Source organism: Neolamprologus brichardi, chromosome 14 (assembly GCF_056152115.1).
Source record: "Neolamprologus brichardi isolate AB-2024 chromosome 14, ASM5615211v1, whole genome shotgun sequence".
In the NCBI taxonomy this organism is placed as follows: Eukaryota; Metazoa; Chordata; class Actinopteri; order Cichliformes; family Cichlidae; genus Neolamprologus; species Neolamprologus brichardi.
The window spans coordinates 3,150,001-3,162,774 of NC_142117.1; the positions used below are offsets into that span (position 1 = coordinate 3,150,001).

The 12,774-nt window shown below is 40.6% G+C and overlaps 1 protein-coding gene across 1 annotated transcript in view; it reads right to left on the reverse strand.

Annotated features, from left to right (window-relative positions):
* The window catches only part of cnpy1 (canopy FGF signaling regulator 1), a 15,857-nt gene extending 3,351 nt beyond the window's left edge, over positions 1–12,506 (reverse strand). Inside the window, exons 1-4 of the mRNA XM_087851454.1 lie at positions 12,271–12,506; positions 11,592–11,694; positions 10,625–10,740; positions 84–296 (exon numbers count right to left, since the gene is read on the reverse strand). Of these exons, the coding sequence (XP_087707580.1) occupies positions 84–296; positions 10,625–10,740; positions 11,592–11,685 (423 nt within the window). The 5' untranslated portion in view covers positions 11,686–11,694; positions 12,271–12,506. The remainder of the gene's footprint in view (positions 1–83; positions 297–10,624; positions 10,741–11,591; positions 11,695–12,270) is intronic.
* Positions 12,507–12,774: the final 268 nt, after the last annotated feature.

Consider the following 12,774-nt stretch of genomic DNA (forward strand, 5'->3'; position numbering starts at 1 on the left):
TGATCCTGAACTAGGCTGCAGTTCTAACTATACTATAGCTCTACTTAAAAACAACATTGTGTTCAGTGCATGTTTCCACTCACTGCGAATTTGAGGTCATTGGACGCCTCTGGCCCATCAAACTGGAAGTTCTTAAAGTCGGGGAAGTCGTCGGTGGAAGCACTGCTTCTGGGAGCAAACCTCCTGTACTGCTTGTGCTGGGTGCTGGGATCCACGTAGAGTGCATAGTCACTCATACGGTTGCACACGCCGTCCAGAAGCTCGCTGAGGTGAGTCTCCGAGCGAGCGAACGGGACCTGGCAAACCAAAGAGAGAGGAGGGAATCATCATGTTGAACTGGCATGTTCCAGCACGGCTTCTTCTTGGACCGTAGAGCCATTGTCTCATGTTTCCAGTACCAGATTGCAACGTTGAAACGTCTACGAACTCGTGCAGGATAGACCAAAACAGCTGCATCACGGCAAAAAGAAAAGGCTCTGGCCTGGTGTTAGCTGTGTTACACCACAGGCCTCAGCGTGGGTCAGTGGGGTGACCTCTTGTTTCCGCTGTGTTTCCTCCATCAACGCTGAAATACCTCACCCTCCAACTTTGACTTTTAACCTGCATGAATACCCTCCCCAACCCTCCATCCAAACTCAGCCATGCTCTTCCACCACCCATCCCTTTCAAGACAAATCAACAGGGCGGTGGTGTCTAGACGGGTCAAGACAGGTGCTGTGCTCTGCTCCCTCCATCCCCGGAAGGATATTGGGTGACAGGGGTGACGCCCAGGGGTGAAGATGCAAGGATAGGGCACTGAAAAGGGTGAAGTAGGGGAGGGGTGGGTTTCAGTGTTTGTTATACCTCGAACTAGCAAAAAGAGGGGTTGGGATCCAGAGAAGGGTGGGGTCGTAGGAGGAGGAGATGGGAGAAGCAGAAGGCCTCAACAGAAGCCAAGTGCAGGGTAAACGGCTCATCTCCTCGGCCCCCACCCTGCCGCTGCGCTGTCTTTTGGCCCATTCAGCCCCTCCATCCTCTGACGATCAAAGGAGGAAATCTTCCTTGTTTTCTTTGGTCAAAGAGCGGCAGGACGGAGGTTGGGGGTGGGGGACAGTTTGGGTGGTGTGAACACAGAGGAAGAAGGGAGCGTTTGAGCCTGAGCTGGATCTTATAATGATAGAAAAATTATACTCTCAGCCTTTGTTTCTGTTTCTCTAACCAGCCACACTGATCACACACACACACATCATACATTTTGAGATGTGATGATGTGACAAAGGACTGCTCTGCCATCTGTCTTTCATCAAATCTTTGCCTCTTCCTGCTCAGCAAACTGAAATTTTGGGTAGTAGAGCAAAACCAGCCGGTGATTCCTCTGACAATTAGAACCACCTGAGCTCCCCGACGCTGCATTAATCCTTGCAGAAGACCCTGAGCCTGACAACACTGCTAGGGTTGCTAACAGCAACACTGTTAGGGTTGCTAACAGTGCTGAGGAGGAAGGAAGAAAGTTGGCCGGTCGACAGAAGGTGTTACAGCACAGGGCTAAAGGTTGGAAGGGCCAGGCACTAGGGGATGTAGGTCATGTAGAGCAGTGGCGATGAGGCTCGCCTATCAATCAAAACTTGCTTGTGGTGACTTTGGCATCAGTGCTGTCATTTCTTTCACTCAATGACTGAATTTTTTGTTTATTGGATTAAAACTTGGTCAATTAATTGATGCTGGTCACACTTTTCCTAGGACCATGTTGACATATTTCAATACCTTGTTTTTATTTCCCACCAAGCTTTTAAAAAGCTAATTTGAGAATGTGCAGTAGAAGCTACAATTTTAATGAGTTTGAAGAACACATGAGACAAGGCTAATCAAAAGGTATTGGCTGAAGCATTTGCTTATTACGCCAACCCTTTTAACAAAAGATCTTTTTGCATGCAGCTCCTGTACACAGGGCTCGAAGCAAATAATAAAACAAAACAAACAAACAAACAAACAAGAAAAAAAAAACTTTCCACCTTAGATAAGTAACTACATCAAAGCAAAAGAATCAAGAGTTTTGTTGGGTTTTTTTGTTTTTTTTGGCTCTTTTCATTCTTGATTTATATATTTTTCTAATACTCTATTTTTAAACATATTTTTAAACAAGGAAAATGAACTACACCTTTTTAAATCACTGTCATAACTATTCCACAGGTTAACTCCTCTAACAGAAACACATCTCTGCTTTATATTTGTCCTTATCTTGTTTTTTTTAAAGAAATCTGTTCCCCTTAAGTCATATTGACTCTCTCTGACTTTAAACAGCTTCTGAGCACTGGGGCAAAGCAAGTTATTTTGTGCTTTATACATTATCTGTGCCATTTTATATTCAACTAAATCATAAAATTTCAGGGTATTCAGATTAATAAACAAAATGTTAGTTGGTTCTATATAGTTTGATTGGTTTATAATTCTTATAGCTCTTTTTTGTAACTTGAAAATAGGAAGAGTGTTCGTTTTATATGCATTAGCCCATATCTCCAGACAGTAAGTCATATATGGAAGCAACAGAGAACAATAGAGTGTGTATAATGATTTTTTGTTCAGGACATGCTTTGTTTTATAGAGAATAGCAATGGTTTTTGACATTTTCATCTGTTTTCACAAAATCATCTTTACCTGAAGCTTGCTAGGTTAGTTTTTAATTACACTCTAATATCCATGCCGATTTGACAGAGGCTTATAATAATAATATAAACAACAAGTAATATTTTATATTTGCATATTTCAGTTAGTCATTTCTCATCATTGTTTAAAGCCCCAGCTTCAGCAGTCAGATTAAGGTTTAGTTGGTAGGTTTGACTGCAGCCTGTATTTAGTGAGTCATTACTGGACGGCAGCTTAAGGCACATTCAGTAGAAACAATACTCCGATGTAGCATCGTCTGTTGAAGCTGTTGCACAAATGTAATACTTTGGAGTTTCACTTAAAAACAGCACATGTTTGACAATGCAACATTCACAGGTTTAATTAACTGATTCATTGCAGAAATAATTGATAATACATGTTCCTCTATTGTCATCGTGTCAGTCATATCTTTCTTTTTATATATATTATTAGATGAGAATGAAACTGAATATAAAACTAAATCCTCAATCTCATCCAAACAGCATAAAAAAAGAGAAGAAAAGGGCTGCTCTCCCCGGCCCTACAATAAAACCATGTCAATCCATGGGCTTGGGTCTAAGTCATTATCATGCCATGCTACAAAATGGTTTGGAATTAAAGCCCTTCCTTGCCAGTTGCAGCCGTGTGAAAGGGAGCTGTCAGTCACAGCGTTGTTTGAAGAATGGGGTGGGGGGTGGTGGTTGAGGTGGTAGTGGGGTGTGACTGGTTGGCCCAGAGAATAGGCTTCTCAGGGAAGCTATCCTCCATTCAATTCCCATTGGACAGGGAGCCATTATTGCACCACTGTGGACAGGGGCCTTTCAATGTCATTGTTCTGGCCAATGAAGACCCATAAATTAACAATAATAATAATGATAATAAACAATAAAATAACAATAATAATGTCACATTGGCAGCAAGTGGAAGGACAACCTAAAATGTATTTTTGACCATTTAAATCCCAAATTTTCTAGCAGCAGTCGTTGATAAAGGTCTAACGGTAATAATATTACTTCATTATGATGGAATAGTAAAGCTAATAGTAAACAGCTGGTCATTCTAAATGGAAATGCTATGCATCTTTATATGATCTAAATCATAAAGCAGGGCTTCTTGATGTCACAGGAAGATGGTGGAGAGCAGAGTCAGCACAAGGACTGAAACACTGTTTGGTGGCAAAGCTTCTTCACTCTTGTCAGAAGTCAGGTGAGAAGACTTTGTCAACAGCACGCTCCACAAGCTCCTTCTTTTTCTGTGGTGTAAAGGACCATATTATAGACCAAACCGGAGATACTAGAAGAGTAAGACACTGAAGAACATAAAAAAACTGGCAAAAGCAAAGAATATGATAGAAGCACCTTCAGTTAGTGAGTGTTTCAATCTGACTGGCAGATTGAGACTTAACCCTTTAAAACCGGTCGGAGCGGCACGCTCCGTTTTGCATAACTATTTTTAAATCCCGGTAGCTCTGCAACCACGTGAGCTAGCGCAATAATTTTTTTTGCATATGAAACCGGAGGAGTTGTACTTACATCTTTTGCCATCAGCTTGTCCTCGGTCACAGTTTCCTTCCACATATAGCTTTGCAAAAATGCATAAAAAGCGCTTGCAGCAACAAAAACATAATATTCCAGAAACATGCTTTGCCGATCCGATCAGCTGTTCATAACACTTCCTATGTCCATCAGCAAGAGCTTTCGCATGTCCGCCATGACCTGCCCGAAACCGGAAGTGACTTCATTTTGCGGAAATGTAGTTTTTTACCATCAGGGCCTCATGAGCCTATACTGGTGTTTTTAAAAGTTATCTTTGACTTTATGACTTTCTGTGTGGTTTCTGGGATGCTTAGGACTCATATTGCACTGCTGGAAATAGTTTATTTTGATGCATATGCTGCTTTTTTGCAAATTTGCATTATAATATTTATTTTCGTTTTTCCTGCAGTGTATAAAAATTGGTGTATTTCAAAAATAAAACTATGAAGACACTCAAAATAAATTTCCTGTGGTGGGAAACTATTTTGTGCAACTTTTTTGTATTTACAGTTTTGAGGGATAAGCCTCTTAAATTTCTCTAACTAGAAATATATGTTAAAAAAACAAAAACGATTTTCAATTTTTTTGTAGTTTATTGCACTTTTTTGCAATTTATGTAATTACTATGCACTTAATGCAGACATATTATTAAAATTTGGGCAATAATGGTTGTATTGATGTATAGAAACTTGAAATGCTCCCAGAAATGGCTCCACAGCATGTAAAAATATAATGTAAGCTCTGACGGACTTGGTTCTATGGTAGGTCTTAAAGGGTTAATATCATTTTTCTTGTGCCACAACTTTGCTTAGAGTTTAGCCCATGGAGAAAAGCTTCATCCCACGGTTCTGCTTACATCCACAAGAGGTCCTTCTTCCTCATCGTCCCTATCATGTGTTTGTGCACACGCCGGTGAAGCTTTGGTCACATTAGCATCTAGCTAGCTCTACTGAGGAGCAAGCATAACTAGAGTTATTGTTTTAACAGCTGACAGTTGAAAACTGCAGATTTAAAGCTTCCTTGTATCATTTTACTTCATGCCAGACTGTTTTTAACTGGACATTGAATGTGTCGCACGATATTTTGCTCAGGTTATCTGGGTACTTCATATTGTATTGAAAATAAGTGGTAAAAAAAATCTGTTGTCTTTGAAATATTTAAATCCAGAATAAAATAATATTCTATGTATTTTAACATTTTACAGGCTGTTGTGTTCATGGTCAGGTAAGTTAAGTCATTCCTTAGTTTGTTACAGTGGTAAATGTGAGTATTTCAAATGGTCCCTTCTCACTGTAATTGTGCTCTCATAGTGCTTTTAAATTTAGGCCGATAATGCTGTTTATTCTCATTAGCCAGATTTAACTTTAAAAAAAAAACTAGCCAGAGGTTAGAAACCTTGGTTAGAAAGTCTCGTGATGCTCCAGTTTCTGTGATTTATTTCTAAGTGATTCGTAGAAATCAGAAAGAAGTCCAGTGTATTTAACCTTTATCATATTTTATCTCTAGTGACTGCTGATTTTGATATGCCACGATGAAATACATCAAATGCTGGCCTAGTGATGGTCTCATAAAATCCACCAAAGCCATCATGAAGACTTGAACCAGGGAAAAGCTGTTTACATGTTGTGTTTTTGACCTTCTACACTGTCCAATAGGGCTGCTCGATTATGGCAAAAATGATAATCACGATTATTTTCACTGAAATTGAGATCTCGATTATTTGACGATATTTATTTAACAATAACAATGTGTTGAATAATGACTTTAAAGATTGTCAAAAATAATATAAAATAGTGTGCAAATACTGATAACAGTGCAAATGTTTGCAACATAAAACATAAATGAAAAATGTAAACATCTATGTTTAGTGAACTTTGCAGTGTTGCTCTGTGGTGCAGCTACGACACTGTAGCAAAGTTTACACACTGTGTCTACTTGATCCACGTCTGACTCATGAACCCATAATGTTTCCACACCACTCAAGTTTTTTTACCTCTTTTCAACCAACAGCAGTCACTCTCCTCTCCAAATAACTTCTGCTTAGCTTTCCGAGCTTCCCTCGGGTCCTCTTAATCAGCGGTCCCCAAACCCCGGGCCTCGGACCGGTACCGGTCCGTGAGTCGTTTGGTACCGGGCCGCGAGAGTTGAGGCTCAGGTGTGAAATGTATAGTTTTCAGGGTTTTTATCGGTTTTCAGCGTTATTTTGTTATCGTTTTTATCGTTTACTCGGTTTTCCTGGGTCTTTTCACGTGTGTTATGAATAAATCTTCTTTTTTTCGGTACCGGTACTAGTTTTATTTTGTTGTATTTATCCGCGACACCTTAAAGGCCGGTCCATGAAAATATTGTCGGGCATAAACCGGTCCGTGGCGCAAAAAAGGTTGGAGACCGCGGCTCTTAATTGTTGTGACACGTGTTCGAAACGCAGAGAGGTGCGCTCGATTTGCCACACGGAGCAGCGCGAGAGTAAAGCACGAGGGAGGGGCTAATAATCGGCTCAGTCATTTTTAATGATCGTTGAAAGCCCAGATCGTAATCGAGATTAAAATTCGATTAATTGAGCAGCCCTACTGTCCAAAGTTCAAACACACATCTACGAGCACCTCTAAACAGGGTCAGCACCTCAGAAGATGGACTAGACCGGCAACCAACTTTAGACTCACTAACTTTACTATTTCATTGTAGATGCTCTAAATTGCTATTGACCAAATTATTAATATGGGCTTGGTTGTTACTACAATACCAATTATTATTGTACAACGATTAATTTTACCTATAGTTGTAAAAGTAAGTCAGTAGAATTCAGTCATCCTTTTGGATGGGCCTGGGCCCCAAAGGCCGTTCACAATGCTAACGCTGCCTCTGGAGCTCACAGAAGAACATGTCCACAGACTGATGAATGCAGCCACCACAGTGTTCCCCACTGGCTTTAGGATTCACGTTAAGGCTTCCACATTCGCCATGTTGTCGCTGTTGGTGTGTTTTTAAGAGCCAAAAGACACCATATTTATATAATAAGCAGTAGCGCCATGTTAGAAGGTGTATTATGTGCTGCACAGGTGCAACAGCGGTTGGGGTGAGGGGAGGAAGACAAAAGAGACCTGAGACAAGTTGAATAATGAGATACTAGTCTCATACATCAATAACGGTGTGAAGAGGGAAACTTCAAACATGCTTTTTATGCTGTTTAGCAGGTCAAGTTAACGTGGATTTTATTGGGACTGACTGACTTTTGGAAGTCCCAAAACTTGGCACTCCATCAACGGGTTCATTTTGTTGCCCTGAGGGTTGTCGCTGTTTTTTTATTCCGTGTGCAGTAAGAGTCTCAGACACGAGACTGATATCAACCAAATCAAAAAGTAAGCAAAAACAGGAAATTTGTTTGGAAGTTCGACTATTCCTTTAAGAAACCTCCAAGGAAAAATAAAAGATCCTTGTTGGATTAAAAAAACGACTGTCACCTCACTGAGTCACATTTCCAGACCATGATATTATGTGTCATTGTGTCAGCATGCTATTGTGCATCCTCTCATTCTCAATGCATGACTTCCCACCGTTCACTATGAGATCAACCCGCTCCAACTAAGTTCAATGTCTTTGGAAGCCTTAAATGTGGCATTGTTGTGGCAGGCAGGTTTAACTTTTGTGGCACAGAGCAGCCCCATACTCTCAGGAAGTCCTACTGTGACAAGGCCAAAGAGCAGAGACTTAAAACCTGCAAATCCTCCTCGCTGATGGCATCTAAGCTGTGACATCCCTCCCTCTCTGATTCACACTAGGTCAAAAGCTGCTGAAAAGAAGGGAGCCGGGAGGGCATGGGATCAAGGTTTGGCTTCTTATGTGGCTCAATAACATCTGATTGACCAGATAATACAACAGGTAGAGGAAAGTGTCAGCTCAGAGTAGAGCAGGAGCTCACTGCTGGAGGAAGCTCATTCTCCCTGCTGGGTGACTGGAATGTTGTTTTTTAATCAGGATACATGTAAATGCTTAGAGGATAGTTTGGACTTTGTTTTGAGGAAAATTCTGCAGTAAAACTTGATGTCGTCACACAGAAGATCTAATGGCTACACTGAGCTAGTAATGTCAGTGTTGACAACAGTTGTCATAAGGCGAGATCTGTGATTCTGAATTTGCCTGCAGGTGTCGACGCCCACGTGCACACACTGATCGGTGCAGTTATCGTGATAGTGATAGTCACAACAAACGCTAAAGAAATCAATAGTATAGCTGTAAACCTCATGATTTTCTGGCCTCTGAGCAACAGGACGTGTCATAGTTCCAGGGGGGGTGACCTCATTACAGCAGGACAATAGCCTGGATCAATCTTCTGTGCTCACACAGTGTCATGCACACAGCCACAGTAACAACAAAGATCAATCGACTCCTCCATGAAAAGACCGCATCTGTTAATCACAGCATCTATGTAGAAATGGCTCCTTGTACCATGATGTTCAGTCAGTCTTTAACAAAAATCAAAGGCAAATAAGAGCCTCGGGTCGGATGGGATTACAGGAAGACTGCTGAAGAATGCAAAACAACTTGTTCATGTGTTTTATGACACATTTATCATGTCTTGTGTGCAGAAGTGAGTCCCTAAACTGTGGAAGTAGTCTATTGTGTTCCCTATGGCTACATACAGTATACCCAAACAGTTTAATACACTCAAACCAGCAGCTCTGGTTTCACTGGCTAAACAGGAAGGAGAAATGGACTAGGCGGGGTGATCGAGATGGAAAGGATGTGCAGCAGCTTAGAGTGCTTAACGTGGAGATGTGCAAGTGCAGAGAGTTTGGTGAGAGTGTGTTGAGAATTAACTGATCTCTCCGAGTTAACTTCAGCAACTACCAAACCATCAACGTGTCTTTAGGACCCATTCCTACAAAACTGTTCAGAGAAGTCCAACTATTTATTTATGCTTTAATTTCTATTTTAATCAACCCTCTCTATTAATGGGCTATGTACCACAGACCTTCTAGCTCGCAGTAATTAAACTGCTACTTGAAAAGCCATCAGTTAAACCAAGGGGTTGTAGTCTAGGGAGCTTGGAAAGAAAAGCGTCTGGACTTACTTAAGTTACTTCTTAACTTGCTTAAGTTACTTCTTAACTTAAGCAAGCTTAAGTTACTTCTTAACTTAAGCAAGTGCAGAGAGTTTGGTGAGAGTAACTTAAGTAACCTAGTTTAACTTAACTTAAGGTTAAGGTAGCTTAAGTAAGTTGGACTTAAGTAAGTTGGACTTACTTAAGTTAAGAAGTAACGTGAGTTAAGAAGTAACTTAAGCAAGTTACATAAGTAAGAAGTAACTTGCTTAAGTTACTTCTTAACTTAAGTAAGTTACTTAACTTAAGTCCAACTTACTTAGGTTGCTTCTTAACTCTTAACTTCTTAACTTAAGTAACTTAAAAATGTCCAGATGCTTTTCTTTTTTAAGTTACTTAAGTTAAGAAGTAACTTAAGTAACTTTAAAAAGTCCAGACGCTTTTCTTTCCAAGCTCCTTAGACTACGATGACCTGGATGACCGAGAACCTTCACAGACAAGGGGTCTTAGCTAATTATAGACCAATCACCAGCCTTCCTTTTATCCCAAGATTTCCCGAGATTTCTTGATGCTTACTCTGAACTGCATTGCCTTGGCCTCCAGTAACACTGTGAGGACCCTTAGAGTTTTTTAAACAAATGTGTAGGAAATTCAAAACATTTTGTCTTAGAGTGATGCTAAAAAACTAGTTTATGCATCCATTCGAAGGTGGACTACTGTAACTCAATGTTATCAGGCTGTCCTAAAAACTCCTTGAAAAGCCTCCAGTTGATCCAAAATGCTACACTTAGAGCTGGAAAACGTCATTCCTAGAAAAAGAAAGCAAATTTCACCCGTAATGGCTTCCCTTCATTGGCCTGTTAAACCCAGAACTTTAAAATCCTTCTCGCATAATGAATAATGAAGAAGAGAGCGAGCACTTCACTCTCAGACATGTGGTTCATAGGATGTTTAGAAATAGGATGGAAGGCAGAGGCAGACCCCTCTTTGGTGGATTCGGGAGACAGACACTGATTGAGTTTCAAACTTTAACTTTTTAAGAACATAGTCAGGGATGGATCAGGTGACCCAGAGTCCTCCCTTAGTTATGCTGCAATAGACCAAGGCTGCTGAGGGCCTGCCATGATGCTCTGTGATTTACCTGCACTCATTGTGTGTTTACACACCACTCTGTATTTAATCATTAGTTGTTACTGGTTTCTGCATCTCTTAAACAGTGTATCTTTGTCCTGTCGTCCCCCATCAACCCCAATCAGTCACGACAGATGGCTGCCCCTCCCTGAGCCTGGTTCTCCTGGAGGTTTCTTCCTGGTAAAACTTTGATCCTCCTTCCCACTTTTTACTCATAGGGGGGTCACCGATGAGGAAGCATCTGTTGGGGCTTTGGCAAGTGAGTGGTGTGTGTGTAAACACTGGCGTAAAGTACCTTTTTGTCTTTCATGGTTCCATCAGGGTTGAGTCTAAAGCTGCCGACATTGATGGTTTTCTTTGGGTCCACCTGACTGATTGAATGGTTCAGTTCATCCACGATTGCCTTGCATGCTGGGAAACAGAGGTAAACCTCAGTGATGGAAACAATACAAGCAACAGCGCACAGCCTGGAATTTAGTGAATATCAGACATCATACTGATGTTTGTGGAAGTGCTACAAGGTCAAAATGCTATGGATGGGAATTGATTCCCGATTTGATTCCCGATTTGATTCCCTTATCGATTATCACTGGCTCCACCAGCATCTCTAAGCAGCATATCAACAACATTACATTCATGCAAATTAATTACATGCTGTGGGTCATATGTTTGTGCATGTTGTAAGTATTTGTCCTCGTTTTTGCATTTATTGTGCACAACACACTGTGCAAGATAAGAAAGACGGGACAGGAGAGGAAGAAGAGAGGTTAGATTAAAAGATGAGGATTGATGCAAGTCCTCATGTTTTTAAATCAGATATTGGGTCTGTACATGTGGAATCGCATCGTCCCTTTTCTTTAGATTCAAGCTGAGTATAATACAAATTTTTAAAAAAGTTTTACAGTTTGTATTCCCATCTACTGATATTATTTTATCATGTAAATATTGCATGAGGTTCAGTTAGCTTTGCAAGAAAATAGAAATATCCTCCATAGAGCTACTTTTCACTTTATTACTTTGAGTACATTTCTGAGCCTGTAGTTTTTATGTTTACTTTAGTAAAGAAGTTGAATCAGCACTTCAACGTTACTGAAGTATTTTTAACAGTAGTATTTGTACTTAAGCACAGAATGTCTGTACTTCTGCCAACTCTGGAGTTACTTGGTGAGATGCTTTTGCATTGCAGTTCAGTTGTGGTTTTCCTTTAAATAGCATCAATATTCTTTGAGACAGAAAGCTTCTGTCAGATCTGCATGACTTACCAGAACAGTAGAGCACCTTGTCCCTCTTCCCCTGGCTGCTGCCGGTAAAGACAGAGAGCACCATCACCATCATCTGAATAACCCATGCAGTCATCTTGATAGCCTAATAGTACAGAAAGGCATATACAGTAAAAACTAAAATCAAATTTCAGTATACTACACCTAAGTAACAGAGTCTTAAAGTGTGAAGACATTTCAAAAAACACAACATATTGTGTATTAAAAAAAAACATATACATACAATTTAATATGCAAATCATATTTTCAGTAAGTTTAGTGTGCTGATACATTATTGAAGTGTTATTTTACCTCCACATGTACACAACTGAAACTGAGACCTCAAACCTTAAAGAGGGGGGCACTTTGGGAACTTTACGGAGGGATCAACAAGTGCTTTTCCTAAAACGTTACCTGTAGTTGTTGCAGTACAAAGCCCCCGGATGGGCACGCGGAAAAGGCAAGCATAAATCCGATCAAACTGTACTTAAATCGAACTATTTATGGACTTAGCGAAAGCCGAATTGTAGGCTCATACAAGTAAAATATTAACAATATTTTCAACGCGTTCTCACCGCTGGGATTTTGATCGCCATACGAGACTCGTCTTAAGACTTCACATTTGTTTACGAGGTACGGTCCACGTCGGGGTTAGTGAGGGAGCGCTGGTAGCTTGTCTTACCTTGCGAGGAAAGCGAGCTATAGCAGCTAACAGCGGACGTGGAGCCGGCTGGACTCGGTGCAGCAGCGCTATTACTACAATAATGACATGTCCTCAGCTCATTTGTCTGTTCATGCCTATCTCTGCTTCACTTACTGACAGGTAACAGCACGGACACATACAGTTCAACAGTTAGCTTTCCGGGTGTGCCTTTCAAAGTAAAAGGGCATTGCCCGAAAAATATTCGATATTTAACTATTGTACGGGAATTGCGGTAGTAAAGTTCACACACAAAATAATAATAATTTAAAAAAAAGTCAGAATCTTTGTCTCGAAATAATTATTCAGTATATCTTTATCGTAACAAAAATCATGCGTCAATCTTAAAAGCACACTCGGCCTACTTCTCTTAGTACACCTACTTCCGGCTCGCTTGTCGTCTTGACGTGCTCGGCTCTGGTGTAGCCACGTTCAGTCGGGCATAGAGGTGGACAGCCAATCATATTTCACACTCAAAGAGCATGG